This window comes from Podarcis tiliguerta (assembly GCF_965153285.1).
Source record: "Podarcis tiliguerta genome assembly, chromosome: 5".
Classification (NCBI taxonomy): Eukaryota; Metazoa; Chordata; class Lepidosauria; order Squamata; family Lacertidae; genus Podarcis; species Podarcis tiliguerta.
Window position 1 is genome coordinate 10,460,778 of NC_139538.1, and position 26,801 is coordinate 10,487,578.

The window sequence follows — 26,801 nt, forward strand, 5'->3', positions numbered from 1 at the left end:
CACTCACTCAGGAGAGTCCTCCTGGGCAGCAAGCAGCAAGCAGTCCTTATGAGGCTTCAGGCCCCGCCCCAGGCCAGATGGTAGGTGGCAAAAGCAGGGCCCACAAGCACTCACTCAGGAGAGTCCTCCTGGGCAGCAGGCAGCAAGCAGTCCTTGTGAGGCTTCAGGCCCCGCCCCAGGCCAGATGGTAGGTGGCAAAAGCAGGGCCCACAAGCACTCACTCAGGAGAGTCCTCCTGGGCAGCAGGCAGCAAGCAGCAAGCAGTCCTTGTGAGGCTTCAGGCCCTGCCCCAGGCCAGATGGTAGGTGGCAAAAGCAGGGCCCACAAGCACTCACTCAGGAGAGTCCTCCTGGGCAGCAGGCAGCAAGCAGCAAGCAGTCCTTATGAGGCTTCAGGCCCCGCCCCAGGCCAGATGGTAGGTGGCAAAAGCAGGGCCCACAAGCACTCACTCAGGAGAGTCCTCCTGGGCAGCAGGCCGCAAGCAGCAAGCAGTCCTTGTGAGGCTTCAGGCCCCGCCCCAGGCCAGATGGTAGGTGGCAAAAGCAGGGCCCATAAGCACTCACTCAGGAGAGTCCTCCTGGGCAAAATAGGTATTTAAAAGTGTCATTTGTGTTAAAATACTATTTAAATATGCATTTAATCTTAAATTTTCGTGCAGACTGGGGGGGGCGAATCAGAGATTTATATGGAAATGGGATGGAACGGTTTTATGAATGAACACGTGTAATTGACCCGAATTGGAACTAGACTGAACCTTCCACCCTTGGTAAGTTTTCTGGCATGCAGCTGATGGAATACATCGGTTGTTTGCAAAGCTCTGTGCACCATGATTAGGGGAGTCAACTTTGCAAAAGCACAGAAACTTCAATAATTTCATTCTAGGAAACTGACATAAACCAGGTTTATGTCAGATGTCTGCCAAAACACCCATTCATCTTTAACCCAACACTCTGAAGCTCTTGGAAGCCGCCCAGTGTGGCTGGGGAAACTCAGCCAGATGGGTGAGGTATAAATAATAAATTATTATTATTATTATTATTTATTTGAATTCCCAGACTCATTGACGTCTGCTGAGGATGTAGTTGTCCTCCGAAATCTGTCTGCACTAGCTCCGCATTCGCACTAGCGCTGATCTGCTGCTCTTCCCATAGTACTACTTTCATTCTCGGTAGCAACTATATGGAATCACTTCAAGGGTCAAAAAGAGAAAAGGCTAATAATCTGCAGGAGACTCTGCTAACTCCAGTGTAAACCACCAGCGCTAATACCAGTAGAGGCATGTCATTTCCCCTCTGGGATGCCTTCTTTCTTCCTTTCCCTGCACAGGCAGGTGAGATTAAAGTCCTGGAATTAGTCGCTTCGTGTGGAGAGGTGAGAGCCTGCCATTTCAGAATGGCTTGATTATCTCAGGATGTGTTCAAAAGGAAAAACACATACAATTTCCTGCCAGAAATTGTTTTGTTCAGGTTGCTTCCTTAATGCTGGCAACTTTCTGCAGAGAGGAAAAGCAACTGTTCTACTTTTCAGTAAGAAAAGAAATGCATTGTTCAGTCACACACACACACACACACACAGAGAGAGAGAGAGAGAGAGAGAGAGAGAGAGAGAGGTTGTGCAGTGGTTTGATTTCACCCCCAGAAGCACACTCCATTGTCTCTCGAGGCAGACGGATGCCAACAATAACAAAGGAAATGGTAGCACTGATTATTGGTTTCTGTTTTATCTATAAGGTAAAGGTAAAGGGACCCCTGACCATTAGGTCCAGTCGTGACCGACTCTGGGGTTGCGGCGCTCATCTCGCTTTATTGGCCAAGGGAGCTGGCGTAGGGCTTCCGGGTCATGTGGCTAGCATGACTAAGCCACTTCTGGTGAACCAGAGCAGCACACAGAAACGCTGTTTACCTTCCTATTTATCTACTTACACTTTGACGTGCTTTCGAACTGCTAGGTTGGCAGGAGCAGGGACCGAGCAATGGGAGCTCACCCCATTGCGGGGATTCGAACCGCCGACCTTCAGATCGGCAAGCCCTAGGCTCTGTGGTTTAACCCCAGTGCCATTCCAGAGAACATATCTTATGGTTGCCATATCTTGAAGAGCAAAAAAGAGGACAGCTTGGGCTGGCAGCAGCCACAGCGTGCAGAGCAGCTTGAGACCCAACACACCCATCCACCCCCAAATAAAACCCAGACATTTCCTTTAAAGTGTAAAAATCTGCCCGGGTGGGCATGTGAGCCCCCCCCCAAAAGAGGACATGTCTGGGTTTTCCTGGATGCATGGCAACTGTACATATCGACACCGGTCAGGACCAGCCTTGAACTTCAGCAGTCACCCAGCTCTGTGCTAAATGCTGAAAATCTCGCAAGTGATTTCATAAGTATGTGGCATCTTTTCCTGAAATGTGAACCTCTGCAAGGTAGCAATAATTATCCTTTGATCATCTAGTGTCTGGTACCCAGTCTAGAGTGAACATGTACAAAAAAAGGCTTCAGGACCTCTAGCAAGTGTGTAGAAGGGGAAACTGCAGCCAGAGCTTATCTGCAGAAATTGCTACCTTTCCTACAAAAGTGTTAAAGGTGCAGAAGCCATGGCCCCTTTTGCATTTGAGCACACTAATCCACCAATGATCTGAACATGAGCCATTGTTATTAGCATCACTGAGTTATGCATATTCCTGTGTACCATACCTGGTCTTCCAGGAATATTGAGCTGTAGAAAGAAAGGGTGTGTGGAGATTTGTTTCAATACACTGAGTGATTGAGGATGTCCGGCCAGCTCCTATCACTGTGTAAGAGGTGATATAATCATTATATTCAGTACCTAAGCAGCACACGGGATGCAGGTGGCACTGTGGGTTAAACCAAAGAGCAGAGGACTTGCCTATCAGAAGGTCGGTGGTTTGAATCTCCGCAACGGGGTGAGCTCCCGTTGCTCGGTCCCTGCTCCTGCCAACCTAGCAGTTCGAAAGCACGTCAAAGTGTAAGTCGATAAATAGGTACTGCTCTGGTGGGAAGGTAAACGGCGTTTCCGTGCACTGGTCTGGTTTGCCAGAAGCGGCTTAGTCATGCTTGCCACATGACCCGGAAGCTGAATGCCGGCTCCCTTGGCCAATAAAGCGAGATGAGCGCCGCAACCCTAGAGTCGGTCACGACTGTACCTAATGGTCAGGGGTCCCTTTACCCTTTACCTTTAAGCAGCACACAACCTTTGTGCTTCCTACTTCTGTTAGAATAACTAGAATATTCAGAGCCTCCTCGCAATTCCAATGTCTCTGCAATAGGTGAGAGCTGTTGTTTTTTAATTGTGTCCTCTCCAACTGGCCTTTTGGTTTCGGTTATGTCAGGGGTCAGCATACTTTTTCAGCAGGGGGCCGGTCCACTGTCCCTCAGACCTTGTGGGGGGCCGGACTATATTTTGGAAGAAAAAAAATTCCTATGCCCCACAAATAACGCAGAGATGCATTTGAAATAAAAGGGCACATTCTATTCATGTAAAAACACGCTGATTCCCGGACCGTCCGCGGACCGAATTGAGAAGGCGATTGGGCCGGATCTGGTCCCCAGGCCTTAGTTTGCCTACCCTTGTGTTATGTCATGGCACTTTATTTGCCTGACAAATACTTTTCATTTTCATTTAGGCTAGCCTAAAGATAGGACCGTGCCAAAAACACTGATAAGTCTTGACGTTTCTTTGGAAGTTGCCACTTAAGTTATAAAGAAAAATGGTTGAGGTGGGGAGAAATGACTCTTGAAATGTCTACCCTCATTATTTCTTCCCCGTGCAAACAATTAGAAACAGCCAGAACACTCTGAGGAAATTTTGGATTTAGTGGAAGAGTGCCATGTCCCTGGAGGCTAAATCTGTAAATGCTCGAGTAAAGACATTCCCTCTGCTTCAGTAAATTTTGAGACTTGCTGGGTTATTGGCAGAATAAACCCACTGTGAGGAGCACTGAAAACTTTTCTGAATAAATCTTGAATTCTACGCACACTCTTGAGTGATTGTAAAAGGCACTGTTCTCTAATGAGTCTTCAAATGTTTGCGCGAGGCAATTTTCACTTGGGGATGTTTATATGGGAAACGATTCACAAATGGGATCAAATGAATGAATAATAATAATAATAATAATAATAATAATAATAATAATAATAATTTATTATTTATACCCCGCCCATCTGGCTGGGCCTCCCCAGCCACTCTGGGCGGCTTCCAAAAGAATATTAAAATACTGTGATACATCAAACATTAAAAGCATCCCTAAACACGGCTGCCTTCAGATGTCTTCTAAAAGTCTGGTCGTAGTTGTTCTCTTTGACATCTGGTGGAAGGGTGTTCCACAGGGAGGGCGCCACTACCGAGAAGGCCCTCTGCCTGGTTCCCTGTAACTTGGCTTCTCGCAGGGAGGGAACAACCAGAAGGCCCTTGGTGCTGGATCTCAGTGTCCGGGTAGAACGATGGGGGTGGAGATGCTCCTTCAGGTATACTGGACCAAGGCCGTTTAGGGCTTTTAAGGTCAGCACCAACACTTTGACTTGTGCTCGGAAACGTGCTGGGAGCCAATGTAGGTCTTTCAAGACCGGTGTTATATGGTCTCGGCGGCCACTCCCAGTCACCAGTCTGGCTGCTGCGTTCTGGATTAGTTGTAGTTTCCGGGTCACCTTCAAAGGTAGCCCCATGTAGAGCGCATTGAATGAATAAAGTAGGTTGCCATGAGTAGCTGTGGCATGTAGTCGGAGGGGTGTGTCCAAAGATCCCTTGCCTCACCCCAAGGCACAGCTCTCGAAATCTGAACTGCAGATTCCAACGCAGGATGCAGCTTGATGTTTGGCAAAGGGGGAAGTCCCAGGAAGTCAGGCCCGATTGGCCCATTGATCTCAGGAGTCTCTTCAATTATTGGCAGTGTGTCTCCAAGGTTTCAGGCAGGGTTCTCTCCCAGCGCTAAGGTTGGCTAATGTTGCCAAGGATTGAATCCTTTGTGTACAAAGCAGGTACTATGGCCCTTCCCCTCTGAAATCAGGCACTGCACTTCCTTCACGCAGCCCTGCCAGATGTGCTGCACTGCGTGCATTCATGTTTGTGCCAGCACTTCACATGAATAAAGTGCCCACCCATCCTTTGGACAGCTCAGATGCTTCTCCCAAGGGTCAGTTGACCTTCTAGGATGCACTGAGCCCTCAGTTTCTTGCTGCCTTGGCCACACCAGCTCTTCTTCCACCCCAAGGTCTCCTGCAGCAGTGCTTCAGCCCAGGTCTGTTGTTGTTGTTTAGTCATTTAGTCGTGTCTGACTCTTCGTGACCCCATGGACCAGAGCACGCCAGGCACTCCTGTCTTCCACTGCCTCCCGCAGTTTGGTCAAACTCATGCTGGTAGCTTCGCGAACACTATCCAACCATCTCATCCTCTGTTGTCCCCTTCTCCTTGTGCCCTCCATCTTTCCCAGCATCAGGGTCTTTTCCAGGGTGTCTTCTCTTCTCATGAGGTGGCCAAAGTCTTGGAGCCTCAGCTTCACGGTCTGTCCTTCCAGTGAGCACTCAGGGCTGATTTCCTTCAGAATGGAGAGGTTTGATCTTCTTGCAGTCCATGGGACTCTCAAGAGTCTCCTCCAGCACCATAATTCAAAAGCATCAATTCTTCGGCGATCAGCCTTCTTTATGGTCCAGCCCAGGTCTAACCGAGTCCAAAGAAAAGAAAAAGTTGCCGTTGTTTCCCAATGAGAAAGACAGTCCCATAGAGAGAACTATAAGGGCTTCTTCACATAGTTTGTTGAGGTGACAGCTCTCTTGCGATAAGGATTTTGCTATGCTTGTTTCCATTATCAGATTGTGCATTTGTTCGATCTAGCAATCTGCGATTGGCGTTTTACTTTCCCCATCTTATCCTGATGTGACTCAGCCCAAAGATACTGTTCCTTGAAGAATGACTCACCTGGAAGAGTCGCAGAGAGGGGGCTTTCATTGTTCAAGCTAGGAATGAGCTCACAATTGCAGGCGCATCCTACCAGTGTTGGATCAGGTCAAAGGACCATCTTGTCCTGCATCCGGTTTCCATTGTGGCCAACAGCAGAACTTAGGGTCAGACTGCAACAGAGCTCTCACCACTTAATAATTGTGTGGGCACCATGTAGGTGACCCCTGACGTACCCTGACTGTCTGCAGTTCTCCATGGTTTTAGGCAGGGGTCTGTTGCAGCTGTCCCTGGAGTTGGCATGGATTCTGTAAGTGAAGTGTAAGGACTTATCCACACTTCTTGTTGTCTCGCTGCTTTGCCCCAGGAAAAGCTGCTGTTTCACTCTCAGTCGGAGCAAATGGCAATTTGGGTTTCCACCGGATTGCCATTTGTTCTGATCTGTCACTAAAGAGTGGGTTTCCCCTTGGAAATGAGTGGGGCAAGGGGAAAACCACTCAGACCCATGCCTAGAAAGTGCGAGCCAAGCAGAAAACTGCTCGGACCTGTGCTTTCTAGGTGCAGCACAAATGAAGGTGTGAATGAGCCCTGAATGTAGCTCTTGGTTTCCTGTATTCTTCTGGGGGAAAATGGGACGCGGGTGGCGCTGTGGGTTAAACCACAGAGCCTAGGACTTGCTGATCAGAAGGTCGGCGGTTCGAATCCCCCGATGGGGTGAGCTCCCGTTGCTCAGTCTCTGCTCCTGCCCACCTAGCAGTTCGAAAGCATGGCAAAGTGCAAGTAGATAAATAGGTACCACTCCAGCGGGAAGGTAAACGGCGTTTCCGTGCGCTGCTCTGGTTCGCCAGAAGTGGCTTAGTCATGCTGGCCATATGGCCCGGAAGCTGTATGCCGGCTCCCTCGGCCAATAAAGCGAGATGAGTGCCGCAACCCCAGAGTCAGTCACAACTGGACCTAATGGTCAGGGGTCCCTTTACCTTTACTTACTTCTTCAAAAGGAAAGCACTTTTCCATGCAGTGTATTGCTAAATTATGTTTTATTTCCTTGACATCTGGCGGGGGGCGTCCCAAGGGTGGGAGTGACTACCCAGAAGGCCCTCTGCCTGGTTCCCTGTAGCTTCACTTCTCGCAGTGAGGGAACCACCATGTAAAGGTAAAGGACTTGTGGACAGTTAAGTCCAGTCGAATTCATCTGTGGGGTGCTGCGCTCATCTCCACTTTCAGGCTGAGAACGCTGGTGTTTGTCCGCAGAGAGCTTTCTGGGTCATGTGGCCAGCTTGACCGCATGACTAAACCGCTTCTGGTGCAACGGAACACCATGATGGAAACCAGAGCACACGGAAATGCCGTTTACCTCCCCGTCGCAGCGGTACCTATTTATCTACACGTGCTGGCATGCTTTCGAACTGTTAGGTTGGCAGGAGCTGAGACGGAACAACAACAACAACAATAACAACAATTTATTATTCATTCCCCAGCCACTCTGGGTGGCTTCCAACAGAATATTAAAATACAATAGTCTATTAAACATTAAAAGCTTCCCTTATGGGAGCTCACCCCGTGGTTCAGACTTGAACTGCCGTCCTTCCAAATGGCAAGCCCAAGGGGCTCAGTGGTTTCGATCACAGTGCCACCCGTGTCCCCTGAGGGAACCGCCAGAAGGCTCTCGGTGCTGAATCTCAGTGTCCAGGCCGGACGACAGGGGTGGAGATGCTCCTTCAGGTATGCAGGGCCTTTAAAAAGGATTAGACAAATTCATGGAGGAAAAGGCTACCCATGGCTACTAGCCATGATGGCTATACTGTGCCTCCACAGTCAGAGACAGTAATGCTTCTGGTCGCAGGAGGACAGAGGGCTCTTGTGTTTGAATCCTGCTTGCAGGCATCTGGCTGGCCACTGTGAGAACAGGATGCTGGCCTAGATGGGCTATTGTCCTCATCTAGCAGGGATCTACTTATGTTCATATATTTCTGCTTTTCAAATGCTTTTTTCTTAAGTAATACGGCAAGGACCTCCAAATCACAAGGTCTTGGTGGTTGACATTTAAAAAAGTAAAAAAATAAATAAACCTACTTTGTTATAAATCCCAATTTGCATCCCACAGCAAGTAGTTTATTAGTGTTGATTTTTTCGGGCGCTGACATTGCTCCATGCACTGTGGCCTGCAAAGCAATAATGAAACACATGCAAGGGTTCCCTGCTTGGGTATCATTTTTCTTTTGCGGAACAGATGACACCTGGGATATAGGAGGTCAGTTTAATGAGAGTAAATGAGATGGGGGAAAGTGAAGAGAGGTGTCGCCATTATTTTTGACAAATAGCACCAGGGATTTAGCTCATTTATGACTCTTTATTCTAGAGTGTGCAGAATTAAAATTGCTAAAAATAAATAGATAAAATGTGGTCCAGCTAGCTTGCTCTATTACTTCCCTTCCTGATAACCATCCTTCATTGTTGAAAGACTTCAGTTAACTGATAAGATATTAATCACTAGACAGCAAGATCCCTATAGGGATTGCTTGCTGCTATAGATCCAGTGTCTCCTTTTACGCATACCCACACTGACATTGCTCAGGATTATTGTAGTACCCAGAATGCAGAGGGTGCTTTATAGAGCAATGTAAAGACAATATAGGTCCTTGCCCTGAGCAGCCTACAGCTGAAATTTAGATTTTCCCTAATTCTGATAACATAGCTAGATTCTGCACATGGAAAATCCATATGTTAGGGATAGGGTTTTATTTATTACACTCATAATACCCCTTGATTCCCCCGGCCCCTTGTTCTTGATTTCTTTGTGGAAGGGGTGTTTTGATATATGGGAACATGTATTTATTTACTTAAATAAGATGTATAGCATTTATAACCCACCTGTTCCTCCAAAGAGCTCAAGGTGGTCCACATGGCCTCCATCTCCCCGTTTCATCCTCACAACAACCCTGTGAGGTAGGTTAGGCTGAGAGACAGCGACTGACAGAGACAGTGAGCTTCATGGCTGAGTGGGGAATTTGATTCCTGGTCTCTCCCAGGTCCTATTGTGACACTCTAAGCACTACACCACAGTGGCTTCCTGTCCTCTCTGCCTGCATTGTGAAATTGTACGTAGTCCATGAACTACTCCATATGCTTTTCCTGTATGCTTAAATTGGTTTGTAGCTACCAAAGACCACATCAGTTGCTCAGGAACTGGCTCTCTCTATATAAACCTACCCAGACCCTAAGATCATCATCTGAGTACCTTCTTAGTGTGCCTCCTCCATGAGAGGTCTGGAGGGGGGCAACACGAGAACTGGCCTTTTCTTTGGTGGCTCCTTGTTTGTGGAATACTCTCCCCAGAGAGGCTTTCTTGGCACCTTCAATATGCTCCTTTCCTTTATGTGCCAGGCAAAAACACTCCTTTTCAGCCAGGCCTTAGGCTGATTGACATCCACTACCTTTTTAAATGGGAGACCGGGTTATTGGTTTGTGTTTGTTCTTATTTTTGTGTGTGTTTCATGGGTTTTATATTGTATTTTTACACTGTGAACCACCCTGAGATTTACGGATGATGGGTGGCATATGAATTTAATACATGCATACATAACCCAAAGAAGGTTATCAAAGGCTCTCTGCTCGTCTTCTTTTCTACTTCCACCTCAGAGTTTGTGTCCAACAGACAATATTTCCTTGTCTGCAGGAGGAAGCAATGCAGAGCAAAGCTCCTCAATGATGAAGGTAAATATACTGGGCAGACCTTATTAAAATGATCAGCAGTACCTGCCACTCAGCTGTCCCATTGCTGTCAGGGCTCAGCAAGAAGCAAATGCAGCGCTGCACATTACACGAGGCTGTCGCTGTGCAAGACAACTTGCATTGCCTGCCTGTTCCTCCAGCCCTTCCCCTCCTACACACACCGATTCAGTGTAATAATAAACAGCATTGTCAGACAGACATCATATGTGCATTCTCCATAGTTCTGGTTCCTTCTCAGATGGGCATCCAAAATCCCAAGACTCTTTCTATGACAGAAGAAATCTGGCAGATGACAGCCTTTTTGCATTCCATTGAAGAGAAGTGATGGCATGCAAATTCCCAGGTCTGCTTGGGGCATTTGGAACAATTCCTATTGTTGGTATTGAGCTGGGCAATATTTGGATTGCCCTGCGTTATTTACCGTATTTTTTGCTCTATAAGACTCACTTTTTCCCTCCTAAAAAGTAAGGGGAAATGTGTGTGCGTCTTATGGAGCGAATGCAGGCTATGCAGCTATCCCAGAAGCCAGAACAGCAAGAGGGATTGCTGCTTTCACCGCACAGCCATCCCTCTTGCTGTTCTGGCTTCTGAGATTCAGAATATTTTTTTTCTTGTTTTCCTCCTCCAAAAACTAGGTGCTTCTTGTGGTCTGTTGCGTCTTATAGAGTGAAAAATACAGTATTTAGCTGGAGGCAGACACTAGTTTGTTTATTCCCCCCCCCCTCTCTTGGAGACTTGAAGGAGGTGGGTTAAAGGTGGTGACTGCTGGTGATGGGTACTTTTGTATGGTTTGACAGGTCTTTGTATTGCTTCAAAAACTACCTTGATCAGAGACAACAGGGGGTGCACCCCATGGGAAGTGACGCCTCTTCCAACACCCGTCTGTCCCTTGTCTTCATATTGTAGGCCACTTCTATGACTGAAGAACAAAGTAATATGTAGGGGTGACTGGGTGCAATGACTGCAGTGACTGGGTGGCAGGGGGTGGAGCTTTCCAGGCGGAAATGAAATAATTCTTACTGCAGGTTTGTGACTAAATAAATAGCCTCTTCCTCTATGGCAAGTAGGGATGCTTGATAATTTCATTTGATCCAGGCTGCATCTACAGAAGTATAGTGTCCCAATCAAGGGAAGTCATAGTACCACTCTAGTCTGCCTTGGTCAGACCACACCTGAACTGCTGTGTCCAGTTCTAGGTGCCACCATTTAAGAAGGATACTGACCAGCTTGAACGTGTGCAGAGGAAGTTGACCAAGAAGATAAAGGTTCTACAAACCAAGCCTTATGAAGAACGGTTGAGGGAGTTGGGTATGTTTAGCCTGGGAAAGAGGAGACTGAGAGGAATATGATAGTCATCATCAAATATCTCAAGGGATGTCACAAGGAAGATGGAGCAAGCTGGTTGTCTCCTGCTCTGGAGGGTAGGACTTGAACTTCAAGTTACAAAAAAGGAGATTCTTACTAAACATCAGGAAGAACTTTCTGACAGTAAGAGCTGTTCGGCAGTGGAACGGACTCCCTTTGGACTCTCCTTCCTTGGAGGTTTTTAATTTGGGTGGCCATCTGTCATGGATGCTTTAATTGATATTCAGGCATTGCCTTTTCTTTTTTAAATGGAGCGGAATGTATTCGAACTGGTTGTTGTTGTTTGGCATGTGTCACAGGTGGGTTTTTAGGCTTTTGTTTTCTTCCGGCTTTTCATATTTCATTTTAACGTATGGGTTATATTTGCAAGTTGCTTTGGGTTGCCTTTTGTAAAAAAATAAAAATGCAACTAAAACTGTAATAATAAACACATAGCTTCTCTTCTGCACGCCTAAGAAATGCATTTCCATTGCAATATATCGCTCCCTTTAATAGAAAACTTCGATGGCGAGTGCTGACAGGAAAGGAGCTAAAAACAAACGAACAAACAAGCCAAATTGTAGGGAGGAAAGGAAAGAAGCTGTGCTGCAATCACGGCTAATGGTGAGTTCTGGAAACTGTTGTACAATGTCTAATCCCCCCGGGAGAAATTCTGTGAAATGTGCCCCGTCAATTTCCCTGTCCAAAAGCAGAATGGCAGAGTTTTGAGAGGCCATTTTTACACAGCAGTCTTCCTCTCATTCTCACTCCATATTTAATCCAGCTGCTCCCACCAAGCTGCCCTGTCTCGTTTCCTTATTGTGTCTATTCATTCACATATTGCCCTGTTATTCAGAATATTAAACCCATAATTCAAGCTTGCCTTCTTTTCCCCACTCATTGCTTATCTCATGAAGAAGCTAGTAGTACACATGCCAGAAGCAGAATTATGTGCTTCGATCCCTGATGAAAAATTTGGAGTTTCCGAAATGAAATAGGTGACTTTGTTCCAAGGCTGCCACAGCTAATATAACACAAAAAGTTATTCAAAATGCAAGATAAATATACTTTTTTTTTTTAAATAGTATTTTATTGAGTTTTATGACAAAAACTTAAAACAACAATAACCAAACCACCTCACAACAGCACCTAAAAGGAAGAGAAAAAGAAAAAAGAAAGAAAAGAAAAAAACAGAAAAATAGATACTACAACACACAAACACAAAACAGCAAAATACAACAGAAAAAATAAACATATTAAAAACAATTACAAGATAAATATACTTTTCAACCTCAGCCATAGCCATCTGGCACCTCGGAATTTAAAAACAAAACAGAGCACTCAGGTTCTCAGGAGATATTCTGTTTCTCGCACAAAAAACAGAATAAAAACACACAGAAGTGTAAAAACATTCAGGCCATTAGTACCAGCCTCCTGCTTAAAGACATATCACTGAATAGCTCCCCCAACCCGCAAAAAAAATAATAATCTAATATTCTTTATTCTTTGAGGGAGCAATCCTATGCACAGGAAGCTGGCATTAAGCAAGTTTGTGTAAGTTAAGCAAGCATAAAGTTACACCAGATCCAAACCCCATTCAGCACCGGGGCTGCTGCTCTGCTTAAGTCTGGCAAAAGGAAAACAAGTGCTTAGTGTCAGGTCTCCAGGTCACATGACTGGAGTCAACCTAAGTCCCGCCTATCTGCATTCTTGTGTGCATTGTCCCACCCCATTCCACCCCCATTCTGTCTTCTTCCAGGTGCAAAAGGACCTGAGTGTCGACAATTGTGCATCCATTGGACATGCCTAAAATGGTTGTCACCTCTACTGGGGGAGGGTTTTAATGGGTTATTAGGCTGTTGTTTTTATTTTGATTATGTATTTTGTGCTTTTATATTTTGATTTTCTTCTGTGAACTGGCCTGAGACCTCTGGGTATACAGCGGTATATAAATTCTATAATAATCATAACAACAACAACAACAACAATGCTCTTTTCAGCAGCTGATTTTTGTTTAGGCAAAACCTATCCAGACACGTTGACTTGTTTTCATCTGGATTTAGCTTATTGTTGATTTTAATCATTTTCTGAATGTTTAAAATAGTTGCTGCCCTTTTTCACGTATATTGTTTCATTCTTCTTGTAAACTGCTTTGAGATTTTATTACAATCAAGCGGTATATAAAATTCATGCAATAAATATATCATTAAGTAGATGGACCAGTGAGAAGCGTGAGAATGTGGGAAAGTTCACAAGGGAATCTGTTACTTGTCTAGTAATAACTCCATCTGACACAGGAATGGCTCAGTGTAGCCAACAAGCGCTGAGCTCATCTATATTTTACACCCCAACGAGATGGTAGAGTTCTGGGCTGTTCCTCCAACAAAAGCTCCCTGCAGGGGAGCAAAATAGCACATCATGGAAACAGCTATAGTCAACTTTTCTTGCTGCTGTGTGTGTCATTACATGCAGGGAATTAATGTTGTTTCGTGAGACAGAATTCAAGTCACGGCTGCAAAGGAAGGGGCTTCCTGATTCTTCCTACCTTTTTCTTTGGTTTAACTTTTCTGCTCCTGACATCATATGGCAACAAACAGATTGAATTCAATGGGGTTTACTTGATTGCCCTGTGTAGAACCTTCTATCTGTACCTTGATTTGTACTGGAGTCAGTCAGTTGGTGGAACTCACTGGGTGTTTGGTTCCTTCAGCCTTTGCTGAGTCCCTGTTAAAATTCGTTACCAACTATGAGGTTTTCCTCCCCTGAGTGCAGAGCTGCACTTTTTTAAAAAAATAATTTTTATTGAATGATTTTATGTTACAAAAGATTACAACCATACTATCACTAAATATAACTGAGAAATAAAAATTACATACATCAATATTTAGTTTGTTATTTGTTATTTACCGTCTTATTCCTCCCAATCATTCCATACAAAACACACATATGTACAGACACACAAAAATGATAATAATGAAAGTAAATATTTTTCCTCTTTTATCCTACAAAATCTTTTCTTCAATTTTGACTTCCTGTCAAGTCCCTTTGCACATGTTTTATCTTACAATCGAATGTACACAAAACAATAAACCTTTCTATATAAATTTTCCAATACATTCTGAAAACATAATAAATCCTTAATTGTCATCCACCTCCTTTTACTTCCTTTGTCACTCAAATGCTAGCACGGAGTCAAAACTATTATTGTATTTTTGAACATATCTTCTATAACCATCCCATTTTCCTGCAAGTTTTTGCTTTGAGTTTCCTCTGAGTTTGCTAGTCAATGGAGCCATCTCCACCAATTCCTGTAATTTGATTTGCCAGTCTGTTATTTTTTGAGCCCCATGATCTTCCCATCCCTAGACCACAAGTATTAGAGCCACTGCAATTGCATACAAGAATACCTCCCTCAGATTTGTTGGGATCTCTTTATCTAAAATACTTAATAGAAATGCCTCCTTTTTTAGTAAAAGTTATCCCTATCATCTTTTTTAATTCATCGTATATTTCCCCCCCCCCCAAAAAAAAATCTCCACTTGGCATGCATAGGAGAGCGTTGGCGATCCATAAATGTTTTCTAATTTCTACAAAAAAAAAATGGTTAAATGTTTTTATTGAAAGTTTTCAACATCGGGTACAATAAAAGCCAAACAACTAATCTAAAAGAAGAAAAAGACACTGAAAAGTCAAAATAAGAGGAAAAAACAAAAAATAAAGAAGCAAGAGAGAGGAGAAGCTATAAAAACCCTCTATCACATTTGTCTCATATTCTTTAACCAGCTACAGAAAAGTAGACCTGGGAACTTCTGTTTCTTCCCACAGCCTCCCACCCTGGGGGGAGCCTTTCTATCTGGTCTCCCACACATGGACTAGAATATTTTCTATATTCTAAAGAGAGGGAGAAAATATAAACAGGCCTGCTCTGGAGCTTTCAAAGCATGGTGCGATAATGTAAATAAAATAGTGGCTATTCTGACCCTGGCAACAAAATGCACACTGCAAAGCGTATGGTTCCCCACAGCTAGGGGAGAAAAATTGGCTTTGCTGCAATAAAGGTAAATTGAAAATGAATCGACTCTTGCTTCCTAATGTCTTCAGCTTGTAGATCATTTACTTGTGACAATGCATTAAGAAAAAAGGAGACTTTGTCAGGGCTGTCTTGGATCTGTGGCACGATGTAATAAATGCCCTGCATTTTGAAATTCTGGCATCAGAGCTATAAATGAACCCATGAGGAAAATAATCACGTTGCTTCCTGCTCCGAAAATATTCTCCTTTATTGTGAGGAGGCTGAGGCTTAATAACAGAAAGGAAATCGATTGCTTCTAGTAAACTGGGATATGCAGAGATGCCGCATCCCAGAGAGTTCACCTTGTAATTGTATTTGAACTATAGCAAAGGAGAGAGTACATAGAAACTTCGCAGCTGCTTTATAGCAAGGCCATTATAGCACTGGTCCATTAGTCTCAGTACTGTAGACACTGGCTGGAGGAAGCTCTCCTGGGTCTGAGATGGGACATTCCAAGTCCTACCTGGAGATGCTGGGGTGAGTTGCGGGACTATCAGCATGCAAAGCAGATGTTCTACCACTAAATTGCAGCCCTTTCCTTGGGTGTTGGGCATCACGGCTTCTTGGAATTATGTAAAACAGGGCATGTAGACATCACTCATCCCCATGACATTGCAAGTTGCTGGCCTCTTCACCTCCACCCCCCAACCTCCACCCCATTTGCAGACTTGTCCTCCTAATGGAGATTGAAAGCTGCTTAGTGATGGATCATGTTGCTTTGGTTGTTTGCGTGGTGAGTTCCCGCCTCCCCCCATCAGAAATAAAACACACAACACAGTATTTTAGGTTAATGGGCGAAAATTGGCCACAACTTTATTGGTTATAGGTAATGAGTGGCATTGGCTTAGGCATTGGTCCTACCGTCTAACTGGCTTCAGCCTGATTGCTTGAAGTCCGGGAAGGGTTAACCACCAGTAGGGGGAGTCCTGTGATGCACATCAACTAGGAACTCCCCCGGGATCACCGCTAGGGGGCGTGCCTTGGGCCCTCGCCTCCATAGGCTTTGGACAGGGCCACGCCCCCTGGAATCCTTTACCGGACTACCCTTTGAACTGGGGGAGTTGATGCGCTTCCTCCCCCCCCCCATTAACATAACAATACCCTTACCAAAGCCTAACCGCCAATACCAAGGAAGTTGTGATGATTTGCTATGAGGTAGGCAAAAAATCAAGTGGCGGAGCCAATTTGCCAAGTGGAAAAAATTCCTACCAGGCCCCTTAATGGCGACCAACCGAAGTCCATAGCAATGTCAAAGAGCCAGACCTAAAGGGCAGGGGGGTGGGAAACCGGAGCAGCTGAGGCTCAGAAAGAGGGAGATCCTCGGACCATGCCGATTGGCTGGCAAGGGGGATGACGCGGCCGAGGATTCCTCTCGAGCTCGGAAGTGGCTTTATGATACACGCAGGGCCATAGCTGTCAACTGTTCCCTTTTTTAAAGGGAAATTCCCTTATTTCGAATAGGATTCCTCGCAAGAAAAGGGAAAAGTTGACAGCTATGTGCAGGGCTGTATTTAGGTTTGATGAGGCCCTAAGCTACTAAAGGTAATGGGGCCCTTTATATGTCCAGCTATCCTTTGTCAACAACAAATTTTCTCTGTTTTTTGTGTTGAATATATGCTATATGGTAATTTATGGACCTAATAGGTATCTAAAGCCATTTGCACATAACAAAATATGTATTTTATCAAAGTAATTGTTGAACTGAAATACAGTTAAGAAGAAGTATATTAATAGTGAAATACAATTAAGAAGTATATTAATAGTGAAATACAATTAAGAAGTATATTAATAGTGAAATAATTATTAAGCTCTAACTTAAAATGATTTTTATTCATAACAAAATTAATAATGCAAACATAATTGCATTTGGCAATAACAAAAGTTCCTTTAGAAACACAATTTCCAAAGACTCATAATTTTGGGGGGGCCCCAAAGAGAGTGGGGCCCTAGGCTATAGCTTGTTGAGCTTATATGTGAATCCGACACTGGGTACACGTAGAAAATCTGTTAGATAATGGGAATAATACTAGTTTGAGGTTCCAGATTTGAATCCTGGGGGTTTCCAGAAGCAGCACAGCTCCCACCCAAAACACTGGAGAATGGGGACTAATACCTATTGCTGGGAAGAGTTTGTCCAGAATAAACTACGTCCAGAATCCCAGTACGTTTCCGAGCACAATTCAAAGTGTTGGTGCTGACCTTTAAAGCCCTAAACTGCCTCAGTCTGAAGGAGTGATACCTGAAGGAGTGATACCTGAAGGAGTGTCTCTGCCCCCATCGTTCAGCCCGGACACTGAGATCCAGCGCCGAGGGCCTTCTGGCGGTTCCCTCATTGCGAGAAGTGAGGTTATAGGGAACCAGGCAGAGGGCCTTCTCGGCAGTGGCGCCCACCCTGTGGAACACCTTCCCTTCAGATGTGAAGGAAATAAACAGCTATCCTATCTTTAAAAGACATTTGAAGGCAGCCCTGTTCAGGGAAGTTATTAATATTTAATGCTGTACTGTTTTTAACACTTGATTTGGAGCCGCCCAGAGTGGCTGGGGAAACTCAGTCAGATGGGCGGGGTATAAATAATAAATTATTATTATTATTATTAATTCAGATAATGAACTCCCTGATCACAGTGATCAATTTACCAAGGCCATCAAAAACTAACTAGATTTTTTAATTTAAAAAATTACACCTGTTCTAGAAGATGCTCATACTCAAGCTTTGGCAAGTTCCCAGTGAAAGGAAATTCTACGGTTGAGTATAAACCACCAAGGCTACCTTTCTGTATGCCTTCGTAGCCTTGACTTGATGCACTCAAAGTGTGTCCCCAGTCAGTGCCAGTTTGTGATGGAGCCTAAGGATGGAGGTAGCATTGTCAAATATCTTTTAGGCCCAGAATGTCTAGGGGGGCAGGTATGAGGGAGAAGGATCACCGGCTTCATTGTTACAAGGAGTTTAGCTAGCAAATTAACTGTGGTGTTTGTGTAGTTTTTTTACTGGTTCATTGCCATGCTTTTGCAGTAGCTACTTATCACTCAGTTGCATTCATAATCCGAGAAACTACACAAGACTGAACATCAATGCACTTTCAGGCGTAGTTCCTTCTATCAAGTGGATGCAAATTGTATTAGTTCTTACTTGTTTTTAAAATACCTTCTTTTGAACCAGATGGCACATTTATAGATATGCTATTTTTATGTAACGCTAATACTTTCAGTACTAGGTTATTTAAACATTTCTCCCCTTATGAGTCATTGCATGAAGCGGTGCTTTTAAAAATGATAATAATAATAATCTCCCACTGTCCTAGGTATGTCACACAATACCTTGGGGCTAAGATAAACAATGATTTCATATTACCAGCGGCTCATCAAAATTGGATACACTTTCAAAGTAATGTGTACAATGCGTCTGCTGCGTAATCAGTTCCCAAACCAAGCGGGGTTGGGGGTGGGGAGGTAGAAGGTCCCATAATGAAATCTGCAAACGTCATCCACTGACCCGCTCAATTTTAGCCAATCATGTCTTCCCTTATTGGAATAGTAGCCCTCCATGCTACGCCACTGATTGGATGTCCCCCAAGTTGTAGTATTATTGGGGAGGGGCTTATCACTGTTCACTTTCCTCACAGAATGCATAATTTTATATACCTCTTTTATGCTCCCTCTCGCTTTCCTTTTCTCTAAAGTCCGTCACAATGCAGGTATTATGTTCACATGTGGGGAAAGCCAAAAATTTGCTTCTTTCAATAAAATGTTTTTTCGTGGTTGTTCCTTTCCTTTCCATACAGTCATAGGTCTCTGGTACCATTAACCTTGTAACATGTCATATATTGTGATTTCTTTTAAGCAGAAAGATCATTAGCCTTAGTACCCTTTTGAATATTAATAAAAGTGACAGGTGGCTTGCAGAGCAGGAGATCGGATAAAAGAAGAAGCCAGCAGCAACTAAGGAGCCCATTGAGGCAGTGGCGTAGCGTGGGGGGTGCAGGGGGGGCGGCCGCACCGGGCGCAACATCGGGGGGGGCGCTCGCACTCGCAGCTCTCTGCCCCTACCTGGCTCACTCACTCTCTCTCACTGCAGTGCTGGCTGTGCGAATCCGATCCGAGCTGCCAGGTTGCCGCCCACTGTGGAGGGGGGGGGGTGCCAGGCGTGCGGTGCGGTGCGGTGTGGAGAGAGAGCGAGGGACTATCTGGGGGAGGGACAGTGCAGCGGAGGGGGGCACAAATTACTTGTCTTGCCCCAGGTTAGGGGGCGCAAATTACTTGCCTTGCCCCGGGTGCTGACAACCCACGCTACGCCACTGCATTGAGGAAAATACCTGTCTAACCAAGGGAAAAAAGGACTCTACCTGGCTGAAAATAGATGAGCACAGAAGTAATGCCAGGTTAATCATGGACTGTGGACGGAGATATACAGAGAAGATAGATGTGATGGTAACTTGTAACTGAACCAGCTTCTCTTGTGGTGGTGACTGGTATTTTGCAGAAACATTTCCTCTAGTACCAATTTCCAGAGTGAGTGATGATCCTTCTGTAGCATTAGCTGGCTTGAGAATGCTAAGTAGCTGTTGCGGGAAGTGGGGGGGGGGGATGGAAGAATGAAACCTTTTTTGTTGCAGCTGGTCCAACTTGTGCTATGTAATCCCTAAACCTTAACATGCTGAGGGAGAGATGCTTTAGAGTGGTATCAACATCTTAAGCAGTTTAAAACTCCTTTAAGTTCATTTAAGGGAGATTGAGGATTTGGAGTGAAAAACAGAGAAAGCTGAGGTGTGTTAGGCGAAGAGAGAGTAAGTAATGAGTGGAGGTAGTTAAGAGCCTGGTAGAGTCAGTGTAAATGAATTCAGGATTAATTTGTTGTTCAGTTTGCTTTAATAATCATTCCTATATGATAATGACTGTCTCTGCTCTTCTACAAATGAAAAGGAAATTTGCACCAGTTTCTTGTTAGCCCTTGGACATGAGAATTATTTCAGAAAGGATAATGCTGATATATCTCAGATACATACTCTGCAGTGGTATTTGCAGAAGATCTAGAAATTTGTATTTTCTGCATCCTAGAAAGACGAGCTTTTATCTCCCCAGTGTGGAGCCAGTGTGGTGTAGTGGTTAAGAGCGGTAGACTCGTAATCTGGTGAACCAGGTTCGCGTCTCCGCTCCTCCACATGCAGCTTTTGGGTGACCTTGGGCTAGTCACACTTCTTTGAAATCTCTCAGCCTCACTCATCTCACAGATTGTTTGTTGTGGGGGAGGAAGGGAAAGGAGAATGTTAGCCTCTTTGAGACTCCTTCAGGTAGTGATAAAGCGGGATATCAAATCCAAACTCCTCCTCCTCCTCCTCCTCTTCTTCTTCTTCCCTACACCCCCAAAATGCAAGTTTTTAGCCATCAAGACTGCAAAAATATTTTACATTTCAGCCCACCCTCCCTCCAATAAACTCAATGCAGCTTTCAGGGCTTGTTCTTGCTGTTTAGTCGTTTAGTCGTGTCCGACTCTTCATGACGCCATGGACCAGAGCACGCCAGGCACTCCTGTCTTTCACTGCCTCCCGCAGTTTGGTCAAACTCATGCTGGTAGCTTCGAGAACACTGTCGAAGCATCTCGTCCTCTGTCACCTCCTTCTCCTTGTGCCCTCCATCTTTCCCAACATCAGGGTCTTTTCCAGGGAGTCTTCTCTTCTCATGAGGTGGCCAAAGTATTGGAGCCTCAGCTTCAGGATCTGTCCTTCCAGTGAGCACTCAGGGCTGATTTCCTTCAGAATGGATAGGTTTGATCTTCTTGCAGTCCATGGGACTCTCAAGAGTCCCCTACTGCACCACAATTCAAAAGCATAAATTCTTCAGCCATCAGCCTTGCAGAAGCCCCGTGAGGTGGGTTCAACACAGACAGTAAGCATTTCTGGATGAGTTGGGATTTGAACTTATGTCACCTTGGACACTGACCCAGTATCCCAGCCTAAAAGTAGCCATCATAGTGCCCGTCATCTCTGACTATTGTCCAATCTGACCAGGGCTAATGGGAGATGGTGGATTCCTACAGGATCTGAAGGGCACCAGCTTAGCCACACCACTCTGAGTAGGTTTTTGGTACATGGAAAAATAGATAGTGAATGGATGGCAAAATCAAGAAGCTGTAAGAAGGACTGGAGATAATTTCCAGTTGTCAAGGGAAGGACTTCAGTACCCTGGACAGCTCTTTGCTCATCCAGTGGCATCAACATAATTATTTTTAACATATCTTTTGTTATGTATACCTAGCAGTCTGCAAAATAATAAAGCTAAAACATGTGTAGCATTGGTTCCAAGAGTCTTACAGTCTAAGACTGGGGTAAGCTACTGAGTGGCAAAGATAGCACAAGTTGGACATGAGCAAAAGTGGATGCTTTTCTGTCCCCAGCAGAAACAAAGCCTGGCCCATGAGGCAGAGGGCCTCAAAGGAAACAAATCTGCTTATTTTGCAAATTTGCTTACTTTGCCTAATTTATGTAGGTCTCCAAATTTTTATTAGTGCAAACCCAATCCACGATGGTTGAGTTTTCTGAAAATGGGCTTCCATGACACTGATATTTTTGGCCAATGTGTTCGCCTGCATGCCACTGTTGCTTCAGTTCACAGCCTTTTCAGGTTTTTCAGCGCTTCAAAACAGCGTGTTGACAAGAAACAATGTCAGAACGAAAAAGGAGATCTACTCGATCAGGCAAAGTCCCACCTACTGAAGTATTTTCCTTCCTAAAGTGGCCAGCCAGATGACTTCAGGAGGCATGAATCCTGACATCTGGTATTCAGAGGGACTAGTTTACTTGAAGGATCACCTCACTCCACAGGAGTCCATTGAACTTTACAAATGCCACGTAATGTTTCTTCCACTCTTTCAAGAAATCAGCTCTTGAATGTGGCAGCACCTACAATTTGAAACTCGCTGATATTAGGCAGCCATCTTCACTATATTGTTTTCAGGACCTGCTAAAAACATTTTCTGTTCCAGCAGCACTACCGAGGCACGTAATTTTAAGCACGAACTTTTAACAAGTGATTTTAGTGAAGATGAATGCTGGGGTTATTTTATATTTTAAAATACAGTGGTACCTCGGGTTACAGACACTTCAAGTTACATACGCTTCAGGTTACAGACTCCGCTAACCCAGAAATAGTACCTCAGGTTAAGAACTTTGCTTCAGGATAAGAACAGAAATCGTGCGTTGGCAGCGCAGTGGCAGCGGGAGGCCCCATTAGCTAAAGTGGTGCTTCAGGTTAAGAACAGTTTCAGGTGAAGAATGGACGTCCAGAACGAATTAAGTACGTAACCAGAGGCACCACTGTACTTATGTAGCTTTTTTCTGATCTTTGTTTTTTTATTGGGTTTTTTAAAGGGAAATTTTAGGTGTCTGTTGTAAGCTGCTTACAAGACTTTTGCTCTATTAATCAATATATATGTAAATCATGTCAAATAAAAATAAGAGATACACTACCTCAAAGCCTAGGTGTATATGAATCTCTGTCAAAATGGAAATAGCTTTTAATATCGCAAATCTTTAGCGCATCAAATTTTAAAAAAATATCTTTTTTTAATGATATTTTATTAATTTTACAATCAATAAACACATAATACAAACAAACAAATACAAAAAAGAAAAGTAAAAACAACACATACAGACAACTCAACAACAAATCCATGAAATAAAGAAAAAAAAATAAAAAGAAAAATTAAAATCAGTCATTGTGTCTTTACATTCTTTAACTTTAGCCTGGGTCTGCGACTTCCCCAATCCTTCCCACTCTGTATTACAAATCTTAAATTCTAGCAGTAAATTCTTTCCCTCTGGCTTATCTTTAGTTCAACTTAATCTTAATATCTTAACATAGTTACATTTCCATATATCTTAAAACATAGTCTTTCTTAGTCCTTAAATTTTTATGCTGATATTCTTTTAAGTTCAATCTAATGTCTTCAAACATTCATTATCTTATAGTGTTTCTGTAGATAATCTTTGAACTTCCTCCAGTCTTCCTTCACCGTTATCAAGGAGTTACTGCATTTTGAGGCGGCTGCTTCCCCAATGCAGAGAGGTGCTGGCAGTGTTCTAGATGCCAACACTGTGGCCGTCTTATGGTCATCACGCCTGGAGCCTGAGATCAGCCACCTCTCTCTGAAACACATTAGCTCGGCCTCTCCTTGGAAGGAGTTGTCGTAATAGGAATGTTCCAGTGATTTTCATGGAATTTATTTCCACAAAATGTACTTAGTGCCTGGAGAAACGAGCGCTACATTTGATTAGTGTGTGTGTTTTATAAAGCCTCACTTCAGGGCCTCGCTTGGGTTTTATGATCATGACAGAGTGCATGCCAAGGATGTTTCTGCAATGCCTTGCTGTTCCGTTATGTCTTCTGCTTATCAAATGAGAACCAGGTTCCTTTTTCACCCCCCGACATCTTAACTACGTTTGTGTGCCTACAAACTGCAAGAGAAGTGGGGCCACCAAGCCTTTGTCATTCAGCAAAGTTCAAATGCCCGCAGGGAGCCAAAACACAAAAGTCAGAAATTAAATCCGTGCAGTCTATTTTGCTGTTGTCTGAGTGTTTTGACTGAAACAAATGCCTTGCGCATTAAACGGGAATTGTATTTGTACCCGCATATGGGGAATGGGACAAGAAGATTGCTGGACTGTTTCGGGTGCTGGTTTGGAATTTAACAAGGCAAAACACAGCACTCTGTCTTGTTCCCTTTTTATAAAAGCAGCATCTGTAATATCACTAGTGTAGAAGGGATGTTGGCAAATGAGCGGGGACCTCAGTGCCCCTTTCCTGAGTTTCCAAAGAACCACACAATCAGAGTGTATTGGTTGAAATTAAAGTTAACTGAGCCACCAAGAGAAAAGGTGGGTTTAAGCAATTGCTTGAAATTAACTTTCCCATCGAAACTGCTTAATACACTTCCTAAAAAGCGGTATAAATGTGACCGCTAATACTTATTTGTTTCTTCTAATGGGGAGGAGGAGGAGAACTACGTATACCACCTTGAGTTTCTTGGAAATAGGATATAAATGTATAATAATAATAATAATAATAATAATAATAATAATAATAAACATTCCTATTTATGCAGGCATTTAATGTCTGAAACCTGCCCTTCCTGGATCCCTGACCATTAGGTCCAGTTGCGGACGACTCTGGGGTTGCCGCACTAATCTCTCTTTATTGGCCGAGGGAGCCGGCGTACAGCTTCTGGGTTGTGTGGCCAGCATGAATAAGCTGCTTCTGGTGAACCAGAGCAGTGCACGGAAACACCGTTTACCTTCCCGCCGGAGTGGTACCTATTTATCTACTTGCACTTTGACGTGCTTTCGAACTGCTAGGTGGGCAGGAGCAGGGACCGAGCAATGGGAGCTCACCCCGTCGCAGGGATTCGAACCGGCGACCTTCTGATTGGCAAGCCCTAGGCTCTGTGGTTTAACCCACAGCGCCACCCGCATCTAATCCAGAAGTGCTCAGCTTATGTTCTTATGGCTGGTGTCACACAGGGAGGGATAGCTTGCCCTTCTCTGCTATAGGAGAAGCACAGTTAGATTCCCCCCCACCCCACGCATTACAAGTAATGCTCCTTTGCTCTAGCTAATGATTTGCCAGCTTGGCAAATTTGAAATGGCCCTGGTGCTAGCAAGGTCTTAAGCTCTTTCAATGGAAACCATGGTATTCCCGTGTGACTTGCTGCCCTGATCACCTGAGTGTTCTTTAAAAAGCACCTGCAGAATTTATAATGAGCAAGAAGGCCGCGGAGCCACACAGAGCTGTGTGCCAAGAGACCCAATTAGTTTCCAACGCAGCTGAAGAGCAGGATAGAGCCATATATAAAACCTTGGAGGAAATGTGAAAAGCAGTGGTCTGACACGTTAAAAATATACCTTGCGTAGCACCTCCATGATGAACTTTAATCCCAATCACTCCTCTCCATCTCAGCAAGTACTTCACTAATATACCACTGACAAAACCTGCAAAATGTAAGGAGTGTGGATGACCCCGTGTCAGCTTACAATGCTGGTATCTCTGTTTCATTTTGTACATGTAGCCCAAAGAGTGTGCCATCTCTTTGAGAAATGAAAGCAGTTAAAGGGCTTTGTATCCTGTTCCACCAAGCCATTTTCTTGGGACCACTTTGTAGGTTTCCATGCTCTCAGATGAACAAAGAGTCTTGTGATGCCTTCAGGACTAACACATCTGTTATGCCATAAGTTTCCATACAGTCCATCAGCAGATGAAATTGCTTATCCCCTAACAAAAAAAATATTTAACTTGTCTGCAACATCAGGGATCTGGTAAGGGGAGAGAGATTGCATGCTGGTTAGTTTAACATCTGTTCTGCGAAAGCTGGAAAGCATAATTAAAGACAGAAAGCTGAAGGACAGAGAAGAACAAGCCTTGCTGGAAAAGAATCAGCATGGCTTCTTCAGGAGAAAGTCTAGGAAAACTACCTTTTAGAGTTCTCTGAGAGTGTCATCTATCTGGTAGACATTGTGTATTTATTTATATATTATTTCATTCATGGATCACTTCCTAAGAGGCGTCTTTATGATAGACTGACATTATATAAAACTGTTACATGTATGAAAGCAGTTTAAAACAGTTGCGTGTAAAAATTATTTAAGAAATAGCTAAACTATAAACAGTTTTAGACAACAACACGTATCATAAAATCACTGCTACCAATGGGGAAATTTTTTTTAGAAGGCTGGTTGAAAGAGGAACTTCTTTAGACGGCACCAAAAAGAAAAACAGAGAAGTCTCCTGTCTGATATGAAATGGATATACTTAGGGACCCTGCCAGCTTGGGTTTCATGTGAGACACTTTATATGATGTAGTTGGTTCCATTGTACCTTTTGCACAAAGGAATACACAAAGGACCTACTTTTTCCTTCCCATTTATATAATAGCAGGCAATAGCAGAGCATCATTTGGTAATTGCAAACAGGATCAGTAGGAGCCTTCCTATGGATTCTCATCCATGTGTGTATTTTGGGGAAATGCCAACAAAAATTAGGGAAAGCGAAATGTTCCGAGCGGATTAGAAAAAAGAGAACACGCGAAAGCGACAGCAATACAGGGAAGTGATTAAAAAGTGCCAGTTTTGTTCTGTGTTTTATGTGTGTTACTTGTGTGTTTTTTTTAAAAAAAGACTGTAGCAGGAGGATCAAGCGTGACATGTGATATTAAATGAACCTTTCTGAACAATGCTTTGGGCTGCAACCTGAACAAAGGGATCGGTTAATTGCTTTGGGGGCCATATCTGGCGCCAAACACCCATCGCTGTCCAAAAGTATTTCATACTTTACAATCTCTTTTATAGAATCATAAAACTGTGGAGTTTAAAGGGACCCTGAGGGTCATCTGGTCCAACCCCCTGCAATGCAGGAATCTTTTGCCCAATGTGGGTCTCAAACCCATGACTTTGAGATTAAGAGTTCCATGCTCTAGTCTACTGACTCAGCTACCAATCTTCTCTTCCTGTTACCAAGGATAGAGCCCCAAATTATGTTATATTTTGGCTGCAGTACTATGCCCATCTCCTTGGGAGTAAACGCCATTGAACTCAATAGGACTTATTTCTGAGTAGATTGTTCTGTGACTTTTCTGGTACTTTAAAGAAAATAAACAGCATTCATTATCTTTCTTTCTTTCTTTCTTTCTTTCTTTCTTTCTTTCTCTCTCTCTCTCTCTCTCTCTCTCTCTCACACACACACACACACACACATCAGAAAAGTAAA

The 26,801-nt window shown here is 43.9% G+C and overlaps 1 protein-coding gene across 5 annotated transcripts in view; it reads left to right on the top strand.

Annotated features, from left to right (window-relative positions):
* Nucleotides 1-26,801, top strand: part of PEX5L (peroxisomal biogenesis factor 5 like) — a 180,136-nt gene that overhangs the window by 59,495 nt on the left and 93,840 nt on the right. For 3 of the 5 annotated variants that reach the window (XM_083442173.1, XM_083442177.1, XM_083442175.1), the window contains exon 2: nt 11,495-11,602. The exons of the other annotated variants lie outside the window; for them this stretch is intronic. In XM_083442173.1, coding sequence (XP_083298299.1) covers nt 11,495-11,602 — 108 coding nt within the window. The remainder of the gene's footprint in view (nt 1-11,494; nt 11,603-26,801) is intronic. 5 annotated transcript variants of the gene reach the window in all.